The sequence below is a fragment of the Carcharodon carcharias genome, chromosome 26, assembly GCF_017639515.1.
Source record: "Carcharodon carcharias isolate sCarCar2 chromosome 26, sCarCar2.pri, whole genome shotgun sequence".
In the NCBI taxonomy this organism is placed as follows: Eukaryota; Metazoa; Chordata; class Chondrichthyes; order Lamniformes; family Lamnidae; genus Carcharodon; species Carcharodon carcharias.
The window spans coordinates 5,669,804-5,694,359 of NC_054492.1; the positions used below are offsets into that span (position 1 = coordinate 5,669,804).

Genomic DNA, 24,556 nt, shown 5'->3' on the forward strand with positions numbered 1-24,556 from the left:
CTGATATAGATTGCCTTCATTCCTAACCTCAGCAGGACCCGAAATTCATGCCCCAAGTGCCTGAAGTGAGACTTGAACCAATGAGATCAGAGCTGGTAGTTGCAGAGTTGAGAGTTGAAGTCCAACATTGTGTATTTGGGGCCTGTTCTCCATCAGCCTGTCATTATCCCCAGTTACTGTAAAACAGAACACTTGGCTTTGGTGGAGGGTGGTGAGTCATGTAAAGGTTAGCCAGTGTGACCTGACGCTTCTGGGATTGTCGCCCATATTCCAGTGGGCTTATGGTGTCCATTTCATCTTCGGGAAATGAACGCTCAAGGCAGTGTGCCCAGCTCCAGGAGCTGCCAGGCCACCAGACTTACAGTAATGTGTAAATCAGTATAATAGCAGTGCCACATCAACTAGCAATTTTGCAGTCAGATGTGTGAAAATGTAGTGCATTCTTCTCTGCATTTCAGGTTTACAGTTGCTCTCTCAAGTAGGCACTTGTTTGGGTGTGTTTTGTTTTACAATTGCTAGACATATTCTCCTTTAAATGTAGCAGTGATCTGCCCAAGGCTGGCAGGTCCTGTGCTCATTTCTCCATGCTTCACTATCTGCAGTTGTTCATAAGAGCCTCCCGTTTTCAATTTTAACTGAACAATATGACTAGAGAAAATAATGTATGAGGTGATTGCCTGTGCCTTCCTCATGTGTGCTTAAAGGAAACACAAGCCCTCTCCCCAAAAGATCCTCTGCTTGTAAGCAACCGTTGTCCCCTAGGGTTCTAGCTGCTCCGCCATCACCACCAAAACTTTGCTTGTTCCTCCATTGGCCATGGCTCGTAACCCTGAACACGGGGCCCTTACCTGGGCGACCTCACTCCTTGAGGTCTCAAATGGACCTCTGCCCTAATTTTCCTTCGAATACCACTGATTAAATCAACCTGGAATTTTTAATTTATAGGACTTTGTCTTGATATTGGCCAGAATTTATACCTCCCATTCAGTAGAGTTTTAGTTGTAAACCAGATGTGGCCTTTCATGGCTGCAGCATCACTATGTGTACACAGCCTAGTCTGTTTGTGTATATCCTGTACTGCACCTGTGATGTCGGTGTCATCCAGTTTAATTCTGGAATGCACTGCCTACAGATTCAGTAACAACCCTCAAAAGGTTGGGGAAAGGGTGGAGGAACGGGAATAATTGGATAGCTCGTTGAAGGACCCAGCACAGGCACAACAGGCTAAATAGACTTCTCAGCTGTATCATTCTTTTGGTGTCATACAACAGCATTAGCAAATGGCCAAAAGTTTACAATCCATTCCTTTTAATAAAGGTTTTGTACTTGCAGTTGAGGACAGACTGTTGGAAAACAAAAAAAGAGAAGGGAAATGGTATGAATTAACCTTCTGAACAAAGATATTTTGGGACAGTCACAAAAATTTTACTTAAAAAAAAGATGTCAACATGTAAAGACGCATGTGACTGAAACATAGAGAGCTTGCAATGTGCATGAACAACTAAGATGAAGCATTAAGTGTGCAATGGAATATAGTACAAATGCGCCACCCCAGCAAGGAGCCTCACGTGGTGTGAGCACGTCAGAAAAACATCTCCCATGGGAATCAATGAAAACCACAGGCTGTGTAAAGTTCCATACAACTCGCACCCGTTTGCATGTAACCCTTTGATTTTATACAGTATTTCATTGCAGTTCACCAGCCCAAGACGGATTTCCTGGGGTGCAGCCTGCCTGATGCCCACTGTTGCATTGAAATATACCAGCATGAGATTGGGGCTTTTTAACAAATAACCTGAGACTCAGTCCAAGGATTGAAAAGAGATGTTCTGAAATATTAATATTTCTCAGCACCTGAGGCTGTGGCAAGTAGGTTGAAAGTATGGAATAAATCAATTCACAGGTTTGAAAGCAGCAAATACTTCTGAAAAAACGTGGCCCTTTAATATCCCGGTATCTGGAGAGAGGCATCTTTGCTGAATTTCCACTACGATTATGCTGGTGTTGACTCTGTGAACCAGTCGCAATATGCAGCCTGGAGGTTGGCGATGAACAACTGGGTGACAGACTGACCACCGTACATGCACAACTTAATTGTGTCACAGTGTCACCAAAGTATTCTGTGCTTTCTTTAACATATTATGTCATAACCTCATCATGCAACATTCTGGATTCCCTTGTGGATCATCCTTCTCTCAGCGCTGACAGAGTTAGAACTGTGACCATCACCAAAACCCAGTATAATTACACCCTGCTAGATGGCACTCCAACAAAATCCAGTTCATTGGACTGCTGGAAACACAAGGGTAGCCTGTAGGAGACAAGTGCCTGAGAGCAATCCCAGAGCAGCTTTAACGTTTGAATAGAAAAGCTTAGTATTTGTGGCAGGATGCAGGGTGGTTCCCTGCATTCAGCTTGCAGTATCCTTGTTTCTTGTTTCTCTTCATACTATGTTTGGTGTCTTCAGGTGAGCGCAAAACGATTGTCCACTGCACCAAGATTATTAATAAGACGTTGGTGGTGGTGAATGACAGCGGCTGTCAAAATTTGGCTCGTCCAGATCCACAGGTCAGGAAGTGCAATATACATCCATGTCAGTCACGGTAAGAATCTCTGTCATATGCAAAAACTATTCAGTGGCACACAAGTATCTTAGGCAATGGTTCCTCCAGTTAAAGCCTTTACAAAGAAAGCTTGCACTTATATAATGGCAGAAGCAATCCAAGTGTCTTGCGTGCAGTTTGTTGCTAGGATGCATCATTGTTATGTTGGTGAATTTGACATGGCAGAGAATAATGAGACAAATTATCTGTTAATTTGTTTTTCATGGTGTTGGTTGGAGGAGGATTGTTGGCCAGGGGGAATTCCCTGTCCTTTCAGTAATGCCATGGCATCTATAGCATCAATCTGAGCCACAAGAGCAACAGCTTTAAGATTTCATCCAAAAGACGGCACCTCCAACAGCAGCACTCCCTTGGCATTGCACTGGAGTGTCAGCCTGGAGTATGCACCCAAGCTTTAGTATTGAAAAGCTCAACTGACAGAAATTAGTTTTAGATTTTTTTTAAAAGTCTATCTTTAATATAGGGTCAGCTATATAAATATTTATGTGTAAACTTGTGTTAAAAAATATAAATGGAAGAGGCACAAGAAGGAGATTAAACACGAAGGAATCAATGTTCCATTTGGACTGATACTCAGTTTTGTTTCCATGCTAAATGCATTTAGGTATTGCTTCTTAATGGTATATAAAGGACAGGAATAAGAACTCCAGCAAGGGATAGACACACAAAGACACACACACACAGACAAGCAGCATGGGTAAAGGGGATTTGTAGATGTGGTGTACTTGGATTTTAAAAAGGCATTTGATGAAGTACCACATCAAAAGTCATTACACAAAATAAGAACTCATGGTGTAGTTGGTAACATAATTAACATGATTATAGAACTGGGTGGCTAACAGGAAGCAGAGAATAGGAATAAATGGATCATTCTCAGATGTAACCAGTGGAATGTCACAGGGGATCAGTGCTGGGACTTCAACTATTTACTATCTGTATGAATGACTTGGATGAAGGGACCAAATGTATGGTTGCCGGATTGCTAATGACACAAATATAGGCAGGAGAGTAAGTTGTGAAGAGGACATAAGGAGTCTGCAAAGGGATATAGACAGGCTAAGTGAGTGGGCAAAAAATTGGTAGATGGAGCATCATGTAGGAAGATGTGAACTTGTCCACTTTGGCAGGAAGAATAGAAAAGCAGCATATTGTTTATAAGGAGAGAGGTTGCAGTTCAGAGCAACCTAGGTGTCCTGGTACTTGAATCACAAGAAGTTAGTATGCAGGTACAGCAAGTGATTAGAAAGGTGGATGGAATGTTGTCATTTATTGTGAGGGGAATGGAATATAAAAGTAGGGATGTTTTGCGACAGTTGCACAGGGCTTTGGTGTGAACATATCTGAAGTACTGTGTCTCCTTACTTGAGGAGGAGATAATTGCACTAGAAGTAGTACAGAGAAGGTTCACTCAGCTGATTCCTGGGATGAAGGAGTTGTAATTATGAGGAAAGGTTGGTTCTGTATCATTGAAGTTTAGAAAACTGACAAGTGATCTTATTGAAATATACAAGGTCCTGAGGGGACTTGACAGGGTGGATGCTGAGAGGATGTTTCCCCTTGTGGGAGAGATTAGAACTAGGGGATGCAGTTTGAAAATAAGGGGCCTCCCAATTAAGATGGAGAGAAGGAGAAATTTTTTCTCTCAGAGGGTCGTTGATCTGTGGAATTCTCTTCCCAAGAGAGCAATGGAGGCTGGGTCATTGAGTATTTTTAAGGCTGTGTAGGATAGATTGTTGACTTGACAAGGGAGTGAAATGATTTGGAGGTAGACAGGAAAGTAGAGTTAAGGCCACAATCAGGTCAGCCATGATCGTATTAAATGGCGGAGCAGGTTCAAAGGGCTGAATGACCTAATCCTCACCCTAATTTGTATGTTCATATGACACACGCATACACACACTACCTGATTCAAACTAAATTCCCCTCTGAAACTACTGTGTCAGTTACGCTGTTCCAGAAATGAGCATCTGCACACATTATCCAAGTGCTTCTGACCCTGAAATGTGGGTGAGATATGTATGGGACTGAAGAAGCTCCTCGTCACCTCAGATGCTCTTCCAAAGGACTATCAGGGTTCCTGTGTTGTTCATAAGGCGACCAGATCAATAACTGGTTCTAAAACTTCACTTTTTGATGCTTGAGTTCGTGGAAGTTGAAAACTTTCCTTCAAAAGGAGCTTCTCACAGTTGGCAAAGCTGTGTTTAAGGGTGAATTGCCCCCAATCTCTGTCGCCAATGAGAAGTTTTGCCCACAGGTTGCAAATGTTGGACACTGGGACACTTGCTGCCCACAGTTTCCTGGATCACCACTTACTGTGAGTCTAGGATATTATCGCAAAGGACTTTATGGTGCCGCTTGGCTCCGCCTTTGCCCAGCCTCTTACCACCTTTCCCTCTACCCAACATGATTGACACTTACTGACAAACAAGCCTACATTGTGAGTCTAATCTAACAATATTTCTGGGCAGCCAATGAGATTCCCAACTGGTGGCACAAACTGTACGCTCCCCATTTTGCCAATATTTACATCAAAATGGAATGAATTGTTACTCAGCTCTGTGTCCCTCATCTATCCTATGTTTAAGATTCTGGCATGTAATTTTAATTCTCCGAACTAAAAATAGCAGACAGATATAATTAGCAGGTCAAACAGATGTTTGATTTTAGAACTATTCTAAAATGAAATATTATAAATAAATTCAAACACATAGGCTAAAAAGGTACTATAAACAACAATAAAAATATATAAATAACTCTTTCACCCATTCTAAGTGGGCGTAACAAGGAAAGAAATTCCTTATTGATAATACTAGACAGTTTCTCGTTCTTTATTCACTGATTCTCAGTTTGATTATTACTGCATGATTGTTTCTCGTGGGCGTGTTGACCAATAGTTAGGCTGTTCCCCACATGAGGAAATATTCTTTCAATATCTACCCTATCAAAACTTTCGTAATTTTAAATATCTCGATTAGGTCACCCCTCAGCCTTAATTTTTCAAGAGAAAAGAGACCCAGCCTGTTAATCCTTTCCTGATGTATATGCTCACATATACTGAGTGTGAGTTCACAGAGTGAGCAGCTGTGAGTTTTGTGAATGTGGGAATCTTAAGGGTTAATCTCGTTCTAAAAATTGAGTTTTGTTTGCATTTAGCATTTAACTAAAAATTAGTTCTGTCGAAGGGTCATGAGGACTCGAAACGTCAACTCTTTTCTTCTCCGCCGATGCTGCCAGACCTGCTGAGTTTTTCCAGGTAATTCTGTTTTTGTTTTGCTAAAAATTAGTGTTTAGGTTTAATCTTCCAGGCTTAAGCAGAGGTAAACAAGCTCTCTATTAGAAAGCAGCTGTATTTAGTTAATCAGACGGCTAGCTTAATCTGGTTTCTATAGCTATAGCAAAGCTGACTCATCTGAGTACAAATATAGACATCTCACTGCAACTTGCATGCAGTATTACTTCCCAGAGTAAGCAGCTGGGAATTCGGTGAGTACGGGAGTTTGGTGAACAGGGGAAGGAGGTACTTTTTCTACCTTTTCCAGCTTCTAGTATTTGGTTCTTCCTTTGGTACAGGGGAAGAAGCTGATTGGTGAGTAATTGTTAAGTTATTCTCCTTATTCTACTTATAAGAAATAGATTGTAAAGTTAGAGTATGGCAGCTCAGCAAGTGTAATGTGCACCCTGCGGCATGTGGGAAGTCATGGACACACATCAACGACAAAGAAGTATGCAGGAAGTGTCACCGGCTGCAGAAGCTTGAACTTTGTGTTTCAGAACTTGAGCAACGGCTGGAGTCACTGTGGTGCACCTACGTGGATAGCACGTTTCGGGAGGTGGTCAAACTGCTGTGTAGAAACGTACAGGCAGAGAGGAAATGAGCGACCAATGGCCAGGCAGTTTGAGAGAACCGGGCAGATAAAAGGGAGGGTATCTGATTTCTGAGGCATTGGGAGCGGTTCTGGGGCAGGTGGGAGTGCAACCAGAGCCATGCCTGTAGCACCATGGACAGCTCAGCTCAGCTCAGCCAGAAGTTGTGGTCCACATTGGTAACAATGACGTAGGCAGGAAGAGGGATGAGGTCCTGAAAGCAGATTTCAGGAAGTTGGGAAGGAAATTAAAAAGCAGGACCTCAAGAGCAGTAATCTGAGAATTACTCCCAGTGCCATATGCTAGCGACCATAGGAATAGGAGGATAGATCGATAAATACATTGCTGGTGAACTGGTGTAGGAGGGAGGGCATCAGACCTCTGAGGCATGGGGACCTGTTCTGGGGCAGGTGGGACCTGTACAAGCTGGACGGGTTACATCTTAACAGGACTGGGACTGATTTACTCACAGGGAGATTTGCTAGTGCTGTGGGGGTGGGTTTAAACTAACTTGTCAGGGGGTTGGGAACCTGAGGGGTGGCCCAAATTGGAAGAAAGTAATGTTGGCAACAGGAAGTAGTGGTGAGACTAGAAGGCAGGAGAAACAAAGCAGAGCATTAAGTATGCTTCGAATGCAGAATAATGTCAAAAAGGCAAAGTTAAGGGCAGTCTACCTGAATGTGCGCAGCATTCACAATAAGGTAGATAATCTAAAGACACATAGAGGTAAATTGGTATGATATAATTGCCATTACGAAAATATGGCGCTATGATGACCAAGCCTGGGAACTGAATATTCAAGGATATTCTAAGTTTAGGAAGGACAGACAAGAAGGGAAAGGAGGTGGAATTGCACTGATAATATGGGATAGGATCTCAGATCAGAAAAACAATGTGTGAACCTGCTTGAGTGGAGCTAAGAAACAGCAAAAGGCAGCAACGTTATGACCAATGCAGTTGGTAAAGCCGAGTTATTTAAAAATCCCAGAGGGAAACTTTAAACAACTGTCATAACCTATAATTTTAAATGTTGTGTTTGAGATGCGACTCTAAATTCAAGAATCAGACCACTAGTTCTCGAGATTTTACATTAAACTAAATTAAACATTTTATTATTTACACAGGTTAATATATATGCACATGGCTACAAATTACTACTATCATAACTTTTAACAAATTCCCGACCTAATCTCCTTTAAGCCAACAACAACCCATAGATTTAACCAAAACACCAAGCAAAGCATTTTCACCTTACAAATTCAAAATGAGGTTCCTTTCACTGTGGAGTCAGTTGGAGGCTTGTTTGATCTTACATTGCTTCTGCCTGCACACCTGAAAACCACTAAAGTTATACCTACCAGCCCCATTGAATGTTAATTCTCATTGTATCAACAACCTCTTTTAACAATGAAACCCCTTTTCATAATACCAATTTTATTAGTAATATAAACACAAGTAATATAAACATATTGCTTGGTAGCTGCTAGAAAGGCGTCAATTTTCACCCCACTTCTTGAATACTGTATTCAAAAAATGCAAATGCATGTTATCTCTCTTATATATCAAAACTAGTACATATCAAAGCATCCAGACTAGCTGGCTTTATTCCCATTAAGACATACCCGTAGACTAAACCTCTATTTTAGAAAAAATATTTTCCAAAATATCAAAAACATTAATAGCTTCATGACAAGCAGACATTGGTTGGAGTTGTTTATCGGTCACCAAACAGTAGTGGTAATGTGAGGCATGGTAATAATCAGATGATGAGAGAAGCATGTAGCATGGGTAATACAGTAATAACAGGTGACTTCAATCTGCATAAAGACTGGGTAAACCAATTGAGCTCTAATACTGTGGGAGACAAGTTTCTGGAGTGTGTTAGGGATGGTTTTCTAGAGCAGAATGTTGAGGAGCCAACTAGAGGACGGGCTACTTTAGATCAAGTATTATGTAATGAAAAAGGGCTAATTAATAATCTTGTAAAAAAAGCTTTAGGGATGAGTGACTACAATATGGTAGAATTTTATTTTATATTTGAAAGTGAATAGTTCGCTCTGAAGCAAGGGTGTTAAAGTTGAATAAAGGAAATTATGAAGGCATGAGGGACAAATTGGCTGAGGTGGATTGGGAAAATATATTAAAAGGTATGAGTGTACATAGGCAATGGATAGTCGTCAAAGAATTATTACATCACTTACAGCACTTATACATTCCTTCAAGGTGCAAAAGCCCAAAAAGAGTCAGTCAACCGTGGCTGTCAGAGGAAGTTAAGGATTGTATAAGATTAAAAGGAAAGGCTTATAAGGTTGCCAGAAGTAGTAGTAAACCTGAGGATTGGAATGTTTTAGAATACAGCAAAGGAAGACCAAGAAACTGGTAAAGAAAGGGAGAATAGAATATGAATGCAACCTAATAAAAAATATGAAAATGGACTGTAAAAGCTTCTATAGGTATGTAAAAAGGAAGCGTTTGGCTAAGATAAATGTGGGTCCTTTACAGACAGAGTCAGGAGAATTCATAATGGGGAATAGAGAAATGTCAGAGAAGCGAAGTGATTACTTTGTGTCTGTTTTCACTGAGGAAGATACAGGAAATCTCCCAGATTTAGAGATGCAATGGACTAGGGCAAAAGAGGAGTTGAAAGAAATTAGGATAAGTAAGAAAGTTGTACTGGAGAAATAAATGGGATTGAAAGTTGATGAGCCCTCGGGACCTGATATTCTGTACTCCAGAGATAGTGGATGCATTGGTAATCATTTTCTAAAATTCTATAGATTCTGGAATGGTTCCCGAAGATTGGAAGGTAGCAAAAGTCACCCCACCATTAAAGAAGGGAGGGAGAGAGAAAACAGGGAATGACAGACCTGCTAGCCTTATATCAGTAGAGGGGAAAATGCTAGAATCTATTATAAAGGATGTGGGAAATGGATACTTGGGCATAGTCAGCATGGATTTGCGAATGGGAAATCATGTTTGATGTACTTGTTGGAGATTTTTGAGGATGTTTCTAACAAAGTTGATAAATGAGAGCCGATGGACGTAGTATACTTGGATTTTCAGAAGGTTTTTGATAAAGTCCCCCACAGGAGGCTGATTAGTAAAATAAAAAGATAGAATAGGAGGCAATTTACTGACATGGATTATGGATTGGCTAACAGGCAGAAAACAGAGAGTAGGAATAAACGGGTCATTTTTGCGTTGACAGGCTATGGGTTACTACAAGGATCAGTACTTGGGCCCCAGCTGTTCATAATATATATCAGTGATTTGGATGTGGGGACCAAATGTAATATTTCCAAGTTCGCAGATGATACAAAGCTAGATGGGAATGTGTGTTGTGAGGAAGATGTAAAGCGGCTACAGAAGAATTTGGACAGACTTAGTGAGTGGGCAAGAACATGGCAAATAGAATATTATGTGAAAAAATATGAGGTTACCCACTTTGGTAAAAGGAACAGATGTGTAGAGTATTTCATAAATGGTAAGAGATTAGAAGTGTGGATGTACAAAGGGACCTGGGTGTCCTTGTCCATAAGTCACTGAAAGCTAACATGCAGGTGCAGCAAGCTATTAGGAAGGCTGATAGAATGTTAGCCTTTATTGCAAGAGGATTTGAGTACAGGAGTAGTGAAGTCTTGCTTCAGAAGCTTGTTAGATTGCACCTGGACTACTGTGTGCAGCTTTGGTCCCCTTACCTCAGAAAGGATTTTATTGCTGTAGAAGGAGTGTAATGAAGGTTCACCAGACTTGTTCTGGGGATGGCAGGACTGTCTTATGAAGAGAAATTGGGGAAACTGGGCCTGTATTCTCTAGAGTTTCAAAGAATGAGAGGTGATCTCATTGAAACCTACAAAATACTTAAAGGAATAGACGTGGTAGATGCAGGTGAGACATTTTGCCTGGTTGGGGAGACTAGAACCTGGGGACACAATTTCAAAATAAGGGGGAAGCCACTGGGATGAGGAGAAATTTCTTTACTCAGAGGGTTGTGAATCTTTGGAATTCTCTACCCCAGAGGGCCGTGGAAGCTCAGTCATTGAGTGTGTTTAAAGTAGAAATTGATAGATTTCTGGTTAACAATAACATAAAGGGCTATGGGGATAGTGTGGGTAAAAGGCATTGAAGTGTTCAATCAGTCATGATCATATTGAATGGCAGAGCAGGCTCGCCGAGCTGAATGGCCTAATCCTGTTCCTTAGCGGGACTGGGACTAACATCCTCATAGAGAGATTCGCTAGTGCTGTTGGGGAGAATTTTAATTAGATTGGCAAGGGGATGGGAACCTGAGAGGAAGCTCAGATTAGAGGGAAGCAAAACTGGTATCAGGAAATAGAAGGATAGCAAGCAAAATTAGAAGACCGACAAAGCGAAGGCAAGCATCAAATATGTTCAGAATGCAGAGCAATGTTAAAAAGGCAAAATTAAGGGCACACTGTTTGAATGTACACAGCATGCATAATAAGGTATATGATTTGAAGGCACAAATAGAGATAAATGGGTATGATTTAATTGCCATTATGAAGACGTGGTTACAGGGTGACCAAGACTGGGAACTGAATGTTCAAGGGTAATCATCATTTAGGAAGGATAGGCAAAAAGGAGAAGAAGGTGGGGTAGCGCTGTTAATAAGGGACGAGATCAGTACATTAGTGAGACAGGATCTTGGATCGAAGGATCAAGATGTAGAATCAGTTTGGGTGGAGCTAAGAAACAGCAAGGGGCAGCAAACATTTGTGGGAGTTATTTATAGGCAGTCAAACTGTAGTGGTAATGTTGGGCACAGTATAAATCAGGAAATTAGAGCAGCATGTAACATGGAAAATATAGTAACAATGGGCAACTTCAATTTACATATATATTGTGTAAACCTAATTAGCACTAGTGCTGTAGAGGAAGAATTCCTGGAGTGTGTACAAAATGGGTTTCTATGAAATGGCAGTATTTTGAAGAACTAACTAGGGATCGGATTATTTTAGATTTAATATTATGTAATGAGAGATTACCCTTATTACATGCACCTCTAATTTCATGATCTATACCATAGCCTACATTACCACTCCTGTTTGGCAGCCTATAAACAACTCTCACCAATGTTTGCTGCCCCTTGCTGTTTCTTAGCTCCACCCAAACTGATTCTACATCTTGATCTTCCAATCTAAAATCCTCTCTCACTGATGTACTGATCGCATCCTTTATTAACAGCACTACGCTAACTCCTTTCTCCTATCATTCCTGAATGTTGAATACCCCTGAATATTCAGTTTCCAGCCTTGGTCACCCTTCAGCCAAACTTCCACTTTTGCCATCAATTCTGTCTTTTTATTATTTCCACAACCTCTAACTTTATCTGCTGGTGCCCTCTTAAGTTTGTACATTCTGTTCCTTTCTGACATATTCTGACTATCATTTCCCTTATTGCGACCTTGCTGCCTTTTCTTGTCCTCTTTCTTTGAAACAAGTTTAGCATAAGGTTTGATGCAGCTTTAGCATAACTTCCCTACTTTCCAATTTAGCTTCACGCAATGGAGTAACATTGGCTAGATTTTCCACCTAGTGGTAGATAGAACAATCTTGCCTTAGCCCTTGTGTAGCAATCACTGTTCATTGCATGTGCACCACCAGGTACTGCTCCTGCACAAGTCCAATACTGAACTTTCTGCACTAATTTAGACTGGAGTTTCACAGGCAGTAGCTCCAGCTATTGTTACTGCCTTTAAACATTACACATCTACAAAAGGATTACACAGGTTTGTGCTCCAGCCCCTTCCTATTTCATTTTTGAGGGAGTAGAGTCCCTGGATACTTCTGAGACTTGTAAAGCATCACTATCTCACCATATTAATGATGCTGAACCTTGATTCTGCTGCCAATTAATTATCATGGCTCTTGGATGGGGGAACAAATCATTGCTGCAGCCACACATGTAAGTGATTAAGATTTCATTTACAATTGACATTTATGTTGTTTTCACAAGTTGGCTGACATTGGACTGTGTGATCAAAAAGGAGCTGTGCAGCTTGAAAAATATTAGATCACATGCAGCCTAGGTCAAAGAAAATAAAATATTTGATGCTTATTGATTGATGTTGTACCTTTTCTGAGTGATTTACACAAGCTAATTTCTTAATATATCTCTAGAAAAAAGAGAGATCAGAATAATTTTGAAAGCAGCCTGCCTAAAATAATATTGTGGAGTTTGTCATGACAAATCTTGCTAGACACAAGGATTGTTACTTTTAACCAGAATCACATTTACAAACACAGGCAGTTTTCAAGAATACCCTATTAGTAATGGGTGTAACAAACAGTTAATTTACCTGGCACCCACCCATCGCACTTCAGATAAGCAAAGTGGAAGCCATAATGTTTGATTGTCTCAACTATTACTTTCATAGAAACATACCACACACAAGGAGGCCATTCTGCCCACTATGCTTATTCTGGCTCTCTAAAAGTCTTACAATTAGTCCCCTATTCTTTTGTTACAGCCCTGGAATCTCTTCCTTTTTAAATCTTTATCTAATTCCACTTTGAAACTTCTTATTGAAAAGCAAAGGATTATTTTACTGGACCTGTAATTCAGTAGGCGTGGATTAATGATTAAGATTACGTATGGAATTTAATGCCCTCCCCCCATAGTGCTTGGTAGCGGGGGACGTTTAATCAGGTGGGAGGGTGGCGGATGGGTACCCCACCACGTTCCTGCCTATACCCCGATTAATTCCGTGACGAGAAGGCTTGTGGGTGGCCTGCCCACCCCTCTGTCAATTGGGGTCCTTAAGTCGGCAATTAATACCCACTTAAGGGCTTCAGCATGACGCCACTGATATTAACCCAGCAGTGGGTGGAGGCTCACCATGTGGGGAGCATTACAAGCAAAGCCCTTGTGGGGTTGCTAGTGGGCTCCCGAGAGGGTTTCTTGTTCAAAGGCACTCAGTGCCTGATCGATCAACCCAGCATCGGGTGGGGGGGTCACTGGGGAGGGTGGGGGGGGGAGCTGATGAGAGCCACCCCTTGCCCTTGCTGCTATCCCTCTCCCCACTCCCTTCCTCACAACCTCTACCCCACGACCCCCACTCTTGCCATCACTCACTTGAGCCTGGGTTGCTCTGCGATCATTAAGTAGCAGCAGCAGCTACCACCTCCTCATTAGTGCTGCTGAGGGCAGTAGGGTTGCCAGCCTCTGACTGGCCAGCAGATCTCAGTGGGTGGGACCTCTGACCCCCAGGGTCCTTGATCCTGGGGAAAGCCTGCACTGTCCTGGTAAGTACCTGAGTAACTCTTAATATGGGAGGGGCCTTCCCCAAAAGAGGTAACACAGGGCTCTCGCCAGCTCTCCAGCAGATGGGCAAAACCCCCGTCAGCTCCGTTAAATACTGCCCTGTCAGTTCATATAAATTCAGTTATTTTAATAAATAAGCACTGATGAATGCTTTGTGCATTTCTGTACATACCACTCAATTCTAATTCCATATTTCTTTTGGACTTTGGGCCTAATTATGGTAACAAGTAATCCAGAAAAAATGAATTTATGTTCCCACCATGGCATTTTGAAGTTTTGAATTCAGTTTTTAAAATGTCTGGAAATAAAAAGCTGTTATCAGTGAAACGGCACCATGGAACGGTTGCATTGGCGTAAGAACCCAACTAGTTCTCCAGTGCCCATCAGAGACAGAAACCTGCCATGCTTACCATGTCTGGCCTGTACGTGACATTTCAAGAAAAAATTCCACCACCATTTACCTAGCTCCTTCAGCATTGTAAAACATCTCCATGTGGTTCACAGGAACATTATCAAACAAAAATTGACAGCAAACCACATAAGGAGATAAAACAAATTTTAAGGAGCTTTTTAAAGGAAGGAATAGCTTGGGGTCCAGATAACTGAAGGCGTGGTCACCAGTTATCAATTAAAATCGGGATGTGCAGAAGTCCAGAATTGGAGAAGCGCAGATATCTCAAAAGGTTGTTGAGTTGGAAGAGAATTACAGTGATGGGGAAGGGCAAGGCCACGGAGGGATTTGAAATCAGAGGTTGGCAGCTCAGCAATGCCACCAGAAGTGGTGGCATCGGGCGGTAATGCTCCAAGGCCCAGCCCAAGGATCGCCGTTGGATCACCAGACACAGGTGTGTGGGACGGGATGGGGGTCAGGAGGGGAGATACGCTGGAGATTAGAGACAGGGACATCAGAAGCAATAGCTAGACAGGGTGGCTTTCATCATCCTCCTACTTCCTGATGCTGGGGCCCTCAATCAGACATTGAGTGCCTGTGAATGAGGCCTCCTCCCTGAGGCTGGAGGTAACCCCGCCAGGGTTCGCTGGGCAGCCTTCGGGGGACACAGAAAAAGCATGCAAGTCCTATTAAATCCCTGAGCTACCACTGAATTCCAGTGAGCTCGGGGATAATTAATGCCAAGTGGCTCATTAATGAGTCTAATTGACATCCCTTCACAAGAGGGCAGTTTCCTGCATCAGGCTCTTCCTGCCCCCAATTTAATTATGGTCAGTTTGCCCAACGCCGGGCATCTGATTAAGGTAGTCCTGTGCAATTTTCCTGCCTTCACACTCGCTCCGGCACACTCAGTTAAATTCTGCCCAATGGCTTCGGTCTTCCCGATATTTAATTGGAGAAAATTTCTGCTCATCCTTTTTTTATATTCCTTCATGGGATGTAGGTGTTGCTGGCTAGGCCAGTATTTATTGCCGATCCTTAATTGCCCTTGAGAAGCTGGTGGTGAGCCACCCTCTTGAACCGTTTCAGTCCATGTGGTGTAGGCACACCCACAGTGCTGTTGGGGAGAAAATTCCAGGATTTTGACCCAGCAACAATGAAGGAACGGTGGTATATTTCCAAGTCAGGATTGTGAGTGGCATAGAGGGGAACTTCCAGGTGGTGGTGTTACCATGCATCTGCTGCCATTGTCCTTCTACATGGTCAAGATCACAGGTTTGGAAGGTGCTGTTGAAGGAGCCTTGGTGAGCTGCATAGTATGCACTGCTGCCACTCTACATCAGTAATGCAGGGAATAGATGTTGAAGGTAGTGGATGGATTGCCAATCAAGTGAGCTGCTTTGTCCTGGATGGTGTTGAACTTTGAGTGTTGGAGCTGCACTCATCCAAGCAAGTGGGGAGTATTCAGTCACATTCCTGACTTGTGCCTTGTAGATGGTGCATAGGCTTTGAGAAGTCAGGAAGTGAGTTGCTCTCCACAAAATTCACAGCCTCTGACCTGCCCTTGTAGCCACAGTATTTATATGGATAGTACAGATCAGTTTCTGGTCAATTGTAATAGTGTTGATAGTGGGGGACCCAGCAATGGGAATGTTATTGAACGTCAAGGGGCAATGGTTGGATTCTCTTTTATTGGAGATGATCATTACCTGGTACTTGTGTGGCGTGAATGTTCCTTGCCACTTGTCAGCCCAATCCTGAATGTTGTTCAGGTCTTGCTGCATATGGGCACAGGCTGCTTCAGTATTGGATGTTGGATAAGCAGTCTGATAATTTACAGACAATGGAAGGATTGAGAATGGTGGTGGTGAGGTAGAGCTGTGTGTTGTCAGCGTACATGTGGAAACTAACCCTGTGCTTTTGGATGATGTCACTGAGGGACAGCATATAGATGAGAAATAGGAGGGGCCAGGGATAGATCCTTGGAGCACACTAGAGGTAGCGGTGTGGGGGTAGAAAGAGAAACCATTGCAAGTGATACTCAGGACATGATTAGAAGGATAAGAACAGAACCAAGAGAGAGAGCAGTCCCACCCAGCTGGATGACAGTAGAGAGGTATTAGATTAGAATTACCTGATCAGCCATTTCAGAGTAGAGGAACCGAAATTTACCTTTGTCACAGTCACATAGGACATCATGGTTACATGGCTACAAGGTGATCAAGGTTGGGAAATAAATATTCCAGGGTACATAATATCTCAGAAAGATAGACAGGACGCAAAAGGAGGAAGGTAGCCCTAATAGTAAAAGATGACACAAGGACATTAATGAGAAAGGATTTGGCCTTGGATGTTCATGAAGTAGATTCAGTACGGGTGGAAAATAAAAATACCAGGAGTCAGAAAACACTAATGGGAGTAGCTTATAATCTTTAGAATGATCAACCTAAACAGAGTTGGTGTATTTGGTGACTGCTTTGGTGCCTTCAGAGACAGCGTGTTTGGCCAGTTCCCTTGGCAGCATGAGGCGGACGGTGCTCTGGATCTCTCTGGCTAGGATGGTGTGGCGCTTGTTGTAGTGAATGAAGTGCAAAGCCTCAGAGCTGATGCGCTCAACAATGTCGACAACAAAGGAATTCACAACACTCTTGGCCTTGGACGAGATAGGCTCCTTAATGTTAATTATATTGTTAAGATACATGATACAGAGAAGATTAGCATGGCAACTGCGCAAGAATGACACGCAAATTCGTGAAGCTTTCCGTATAAAATAAATAAATAAATAGGGAACAGTTGGGACACTGAGTGTGAGAGGAAAGCTATGAGACTGAACAAAGTCAATAAAGAAAAGCTCTGTGTCTTTGTTTTGACTTCACTAACCGGCTTGGATTCTATTAACACCTAACAGTAGTTATACCATTGGTCAGAGCATTAAATAAGAAATTATTGGAGCTTGTAACAAAGGAAATACAATAATTGTGGGGGACTTTAATCCTCATATCGATTGGGACAATAAAATTAGTAAGAGTAGTCTAGAGGATAAGTTTGTACAATATCTTTGTGGCAGTTTATTGGAATAATACATTGTGCAACTGACTATGGATAGAGTTATCTTAGATCTAGTATTGTGTAATGAAGCAGGGTTAATTAGTAATGTCTTAGTAAAAGATCCAATGGGAAACAGTGATCCTAATACCATTGAATTCTATGTTAAGTTTGAAAGTGAAGTATTCCAATCACAAACAAGAATCCTAAACTTAAAGCCAATTACTGCTGAAAAAAGAGACGTTTTTTCTCAAAGCTTTTCGCCATGCATTCATCAGGACAATTCGCAAGAATACCAAATGTAAAGGGAACAACAGTTTATACTGTATGAAAAGAGAGTGCTGATTGTTTGCAAGTGGACTCTGATTGGTAGAGGCATAGAGGATGCACCAGTTGATGGTGACTGACTGTTAACTGCTAAGCATCGTTTGAAATTTAAACCAGTTAGCTTGACTCTGATTGGTCAAGGCATTACCCTGAGGAATGAACCACTTATTTTGTTTAGCCGAAACAGGTGCAATGTGTGTACATGTCCTTTCTGTCTGCAAAGAGCAGGGCCCTGCATATTAATATAAGCAGCTTCCAGCACATGCAAACGCACTATGCTGCGAGCCCAACTGACAATCTTAAATTGGTTGTCAGTGTAATTCTTAGCACACTGAGGATTATTTCGCAAATGTTGTCTAATCGCAGTATCACATGTAATGTTGGACACTGTGTTTGAGTTTTGCAAGCACAGGCTGGTTGGGTATGATCCGTAACTTGCCCGTTGAGAATAGCGGCTGGAATATGCTGTTTGATACGACCCAACAGTTTTTTATAACTCTCACTGACAGCTTCAGCCTTTTATTTTCATGGTTAAAGAGCAGGAAATTTTAAAACATTTCAGTTCATGAGACTTAAACAGACCTTATCTGTCCTTCAAGAAAGTTTAAATTTCTGCATGAATACATGACTCCCACACTGCGGGTTGACAACCAGCCAAATTAGGGTCTGTTTGAACTCAGCACTAAGTCATCAGGGATAATTAGTGCTGGGCAAAAATACCAGCAAGGCCAATGACGCTCACGACCAATAAACAAATAAAAAACATAAAAATGTTCTGGAATTTTCTTTGATTTATTTTTTTGGGGTCAGGTATATTTATACAAAAGGGTTCCGGGGATTAAAAGGAGTAAAATTTATGAGGGTGCTAAATGTAAAGCATCGGGCCGAATATATGGTTTTTATTCTATAGTTTGTTCATTTACATTTTAATCTTCAAAGAAGCGTCAACTGAAGAAAGGACTGTTAAATTGAAGAGATCCTAATGCTGGTGTTCTCTGTAAAAGCAATTCTGTCCCCTAAAATTACTCAGTAAACAAGTGCAGATTGATGTGAGTTCAAATGACCCAGTTACAGTAATATCACTCTTAAGTTAAAGTAATTAAATGGCACTTTTGTTTAATTATGCTTTCGCTGGGCTAGTGCTGATGGCCTGACACCAGAATCTGTTGAAGAGCACAGTTTTCCAGCCTGTGGCAGAATAGTCTTCTTTTTAATTGTAAAATCGACAGTTTCACCTTGGAGGTCAGAACCAGCTGATGGAATACCTGGATCTACTTCTATCCAATATCCTCTTCCAAGTCAGAAGTAAAATTATAGAAAACTGAGGCGATGAGGCCGACTGTCAGGTCCTTACTCTGACCTCAATTTTCATCTCCCCATCCCTGACCAAACAGTAGCTCAATCCCACCTTCCTGCTCAATTACAGTGTATAGGCAGGGAGGAGGCCCATTTCCCTGCCCTCTACCTGTTACCCTGCCATCCCCAGGGTAATGTTAGCAATCCTGCCATGCAACCTATTGGATGGAGAGGGCACAAAGTGGGCTGTTCCCTAATCATGGGCTCCTTCCCCTCATTGCAGTCCCCTCACTCTCATCATGGGCTGCTACCCACCTCTGAAGGCCCCTTTTCTCTTCAGTGAGGCACCTCTTCCTACTGTTCTCTTTCACCTCTACTCCCACGCTTTTTCCTCCTCCCCTACCTTGCCCTCCTCTTCCTAGTCCAACTCCTCCTCACTTTCTCATCCACCTCCTCCTCATCGTTGACCTCTCTCACCTCCTCTTTCTCCACCTCCACCTTTTCCATCTCCTTCCATCCTCCTTCTCCATCTCCTGCCCTGTCATCAGTCACTGAGATCCCAGACTCTGCTCTCCTCTCCCACAACCCCAACACGCAAAATCTTACAGTATCTCATAAATATTGGTTGCACAGAATTCTAAGTCATTTTATTTGCATTTTTTCTGAATATTTTTGTTGAAATGGTGAGCATTCAGTTTAGAATGAGTTACCAAGTAAGATGCTGGAGAACCTGAATGAAATACGTGATTGAAATGACTTGATGAATGAAGCAGTCTAAATTATGCCTGTTTTATTGCAGTTTGTGCAGAATTTATATCTACTTCAACATTAATTTAATGGAAAATTCCAGGATAGGCAATCCAGCAGACCGATCTATCTGTACTGTTCTCATCAAATTCTACCAGATAGGTGTCTTATATAGAATTACATAAAATTGCCAGTGTTTATGCTCAATAGGAACCTCTGCCCAGCCCTCTTCATCTCATCTTTTTAACATATCCTTCTATTCCTTTCTTCATCATGTATTTATCTAGCTTGTCCTTAAATATATCTATATTACTCACCTCAAATACTCCTTGTGGTAGGGAGTTCCACATTCTCACCACTCGCTGGATAAAAATGTTTCTCCTGAATTCCTTGTTGGATTTACTGGTGACTGTCATGTATGTATTCCACACCAGTAGAAAGACTTCTCTTCAACTACCCTATCACACCTTTTCATAACCTTAAGGATCTATATTTGGCTACCCTCTTTCACAACCCCCACCCCCCCCCCCCCCCACCAAACTCCGCCAACCACCCAACCCCAGCCTGGTCAGTCTCTCCAGATAGCTATAACCTCTAAGTTCTGACATAGTGCTTGGAAATCTTTCTTTGCATCTGCTCCAGTGCCTTTCTGTAATAAGGAGACTGGAACTGTTCATAGTCCTCTTAAGTGCGGTCAAAATTTGGTTTGATACAGGTTTACATAACTTCCCTGCTTCTCAATTCCATCTCACTAGAAATGAACCCCAGTGTTTTGGTTTCTTTCGTTATGGCCTTATTAACCTGTGTTACAATTTTCAGTGATTTATTCATCTGCACCTCTAGATCCCATTCCTCCTGTACACCATTTAGACTCTTAGGACAGAATTTAATGCCCTGCCCTGAGGCAACTTGAGAGGTAGGAAAATGGTGGGGGGGGCACTTAATCAGGCAGGAGCTTGCTGGGTGGGGACCCACTCCCTTCCCACCTCTGCCCTGATTAAGTCTGTGACAGGAAGGCTCTTGGACGGCCTTCCCACCCCAATGTCAATTGATGTCCACATAAGGACCTCATCACCCCCCCCCCCCAAGCTGGTATTAACCCAGTAGCAATGGGGGACTTGCCATGCAGGAAGCACAACAAGCAAACCCGGTTGCATTTGCTGCTGTTGTCGGGGCTGGTTTAGTCGTGGTGGTTTGCTATTGACTTTCACTCTCAGGCAGAGCAAGGAGGTAGGCCCCAAGTTTACCTCCGTCAGAATGGGAATCGAACCTGTGCTGTTGGTATTATTCTGAACCACATGCTAATTATGTAGCCAACTAAGCCACCTGGCTACACCTCATACTTACTGATTTTAAAATTAATTTGCCATTGACACTCATTCTACAGGTTTATCATATTTTGTTTCATGCTTTGTGAGTTTTAACTATACCCCTCAACTTGGTGTCATCCACAAATTTTGAAACTGTATTCCCAATATCTCAAAACTGAAAGAAGCTTTCAGAGCAGAAACTGATCATTTCACCCACTTAGATCATATTGAAAATATTCATAGATATACCTTTGATCAGTTTTAATTATGCTCATTGATTCTACTTTTTACTGTAAAAAATTATTTATATTTTTTGGTGATGATTGAAATACTAAAGTGATTTTTCTTTCCCCAGTTGGGTGGGAGGTGACTGGACTCCATGCTCCAGCACCTGTGGAAAAGGCACTCAGTTTCGGAATGTAACCTGCGTCTATCAGCTGCAAAATGGCACTTATTTCAACACAAGGAATCTCTACTGTCTTGGTCCAAAGCCATCTACAGTACAGGGCTGTGAAGGGCGTGATTGTCTAACACTGTGGGAGGCCTCAGACTGGTCAAAGGTATGTGCTTCTCAATGACTAAACTGGACAGACAAATACATATTTAGCAATCTGAGCTCACTAATGATGAATCATATCTATCAACCAATCACCATCATTGTGCCTGCCAATAATGAGTTCTTTGTCAATCATTTAAAGAATTATACTCATTGCCAGAACCCCATAGACTGTATTTGAAAAGAGAAATTTATTCAGCTCTTACAATACTGTTTGTTACTTTGTAGATTTAAAGCATAAATACATATTTTAGTTCTGTCATGTTACCACATTTTCCAGATTTTAACCATGTTATTGAACAATAGGAATAATACCTCTAAATTTTAGTCTTTACAGTTCTATAGGGCTGATTCTCCATATTTTAAAGAAATAATTCATTTTAGCCATGTTACAATCCTATCCATCAGGCACTCTCAGCATTCGCAGGGAGATCTAGTCAGGAAATCAGAAGCCTGATTTTCTGTCTGCTTATGTGCATGGTTCAAGTATCAGGTCCTGAGGGCCATTAGTATTCAACCAGCTCTCCCTGTGAACATGGCTCCGTGCCAGAGGCTCTTGATTAAGGAATCAACCCATCGCTACAGTGGGGAATTTAGGCCAAGGCTCAGTTTTGGTCTATGAAAGCAAAGTCCAGAGAGCTTCTCCGGAGGAGTTCGAGAGATGCAAATCATCACTGTTGCCATGAAATGTCAGATTTTAAGGAATTCCAAAAATGATTCAAATGCCCTGCTCTTATTGAGTTAGATATTAGATTTTAGTCTTCAGTTCTGATGAAGTGTTGACTTATTTCTCACTCTCAAATGCTGAACATCCTTCTGAGCATTTCAGTTTTCCAGCATTTGTTGTTTTTATTATTCTTGAGCTGTTATGAGATGCTAATTCAGCTGAGTGAAGGAAAATTGTCCAGTAGGAGAGCTGTCCCTCTCTGGCAGTGACAGGGCCAGATGACTGGTGCCTGCTAATCAGCCCACCCTGTCCATTTCCTGAGGGTGGAGTAGGGGAGGCAGAAATGGAGAAATGGCAAAATAATATATTATTAGAACCATACAAAACAGGACTTCATTCAACCCATTATGCCTGTGCCAGCTCTCTAAAAAAATCTATCACTCTTTCCCCATTGCCCTGTAATTGTTTTCCCATATATATTCAATTCCCTTTTGAAATTTACTGTTGAATCTACTTCCCCCACCCGTTCAGACACTACTTTCCACATCACAGCGACTCACTGGCCAGGATTTTTCTGCCCCACTGTGGCAGGACCCGCTGCAGGGGATGGATCGGCCTAGTCAACGGTCCATTGACTTTCAGCGGGACCGGACAATCCTGGAGAAGGGGCAGGGCTGGAAAATCCCGCCCAGTCTGTAGAAAAAATGGTCTCCCCATCTGCGTCCTGGCATTTTTGCAATTTACCTGTGCCCTCTGGTTGCTTACCCTCCTACTCCTGACAAAGGTTTTCACCTGAAATGGTCCATCTAAGAAACACATCAGCTTCATTTTGGCAATAAAAACAAAAAAACTGCGGATGCTGGAAATCCAAAACAAAAACAGAATTACCTGGAAAAACTCAGCAGGTCTGGCAGCATCGGCGGAGAAGAAAAGAGTTGACGTTTCGAGTCCTCATGAGGACTCGAAACGTCAACTCTTTTCTTCTCCGCCGATGCTGCCAGACCTGCTGAGTTTTTCCAGGTAATTCTGTTTTTGCTTCATTTTGGCGTTGGTGTTCTGGGTGTATTAAATGAATATTTTCAGTTATCGAAATTGCTGAAAATCTGCATCCATCCACTAATACTCTTTTAATTGTATTGCCCTTAAATAATATTTTTTCTTTTTGTCGATGCAGTAGGGGCAGTATCTATGCTATTAACAGAGGCTTGAAAGTAAATTGTGCATCTGCTTCCCTTCAGCCATGATGACAATGTGGTCAAGATCAATTATAGAGTCGTAGAGTTATACAGCACAGAAACAGGCCCTTCGGCCCATCATGTCTGTGCCAGCCATCAAGCACCTATCTATTCTAATCCAGTTTTCCAGCATTTGGCCTGTAGCCCTGTATGCTCTGGCTTTTCAAGCCACCTAAATACTTCTTAAATGTTATGAGGGTTCCTGCCTCTACCACCCCCTCAGACAGTGTGTTCCACATTCCAACCACCCTCTGGGTGAAAACATTTTTCCTCAAATCCCCCCTAAACTTCCTGCCCCTTTCATTAAATCTATGCCCCTTGGTTATTGACACCTCTGCTAAGGGGAAAAGTTTCTTCCTATCTACCTTATCTATGCCCCTCATAATTTTGTATGCCTCTATCAGGTCCTCCCTCAGCCTTCTCTGCTCTAAGGAAAACAACCCTAGCCTATCCAGGCTTTCTTCATAGCTGAAACGCTCCAGCCCAGAAAGCATCCTGGTGATAAAAGCAAAATTCTGCGGATGCTGGAAATCTGAAACAAAAACAAAAATAGCTGGAAAAATTCAGCAGGTCTGACAGCATCTCTGGAGAGGAACACAGTTAACGTTTCGAGCCCGTATGACTCTTCATCAGAACTAAGGAAATATAGAAATGAGGTGAAATATAAGCTGGTTGTGGGGGGTGGGACAGGTAGAGCTGGATAGAGGGCCAGTGATAGGTGGAGGCAAAGAAGAGATTGCCAAAGATATCATAGACAAAAGGACAAAGGGGTGTTGACAGTGGTGATATTGTCTAAGAAATGTGCTAATGGTGACATTAAGTGTAGAAAGCAGGACGAGCAAGGGACAGATAGCCCTAGTAGGGGTGGGGTTGGGGGAAGGGATCGAAATAGGCTAAAAGGTGGAGACAAAACAATGGATGGAAATAAATTTAAAAATAATGGAAATAGGTGGGAAAAGAAAAGTATATTTTAAAAATTATAAATTATTGGAAAAAAGGCAATCGGAAACAGGGTGGGGATGGAGGAGAGAGTTCATGATCTGAAGTCGTTGAACTCAATGTTAAGTCCGGAAGGCTGTAAAGTGCCTAGTCAGAAGATGAGGTGCTGTTCCTCCAGTTTGCGTTGAGCTTCACTGGAACATTGCAGCAGGCCAAGGATGGACATGTGGGCAAGAGAGCAGGGTGGAGTGTTGAAATGGCAAGCGACAG

General features: G+C 42.1%; 1 protein-coding gene and 1 pseudogene across 2 annotated transcripts in view; both read left to right on the top strand.

Moving 5' to 3' along the window:
• Positions 1 to 24,556, top strand: part of adamts17 (ADAM metallopeptidase with thrombospondin type 1 motif, 17) — a 591,331-nt gene that overhangs the window by 493,951 nt on the left and 72,824 nt on the right. For both annotated transcript variants that reach the window (XM_041175111.1, XM_041175112.1), the window contains exons 19-20: positions 2,468 to 2,603; positions 21,245 to 21,449. In XM_041175111.1, the coding sequence (XP_041031045.1) occupies positions 2,468 to 2,603; positions 21,245 to 21,449 (341 nt within the window). The remainder of the gene's footprint in view (positions 1 to 2,467; positions 2,604 to 21,244; positions 21,450 to 24,556) is intronic.
• Positions 16,837 to 16,935, top strand: LOC121270069 (annotated as a pseudogene).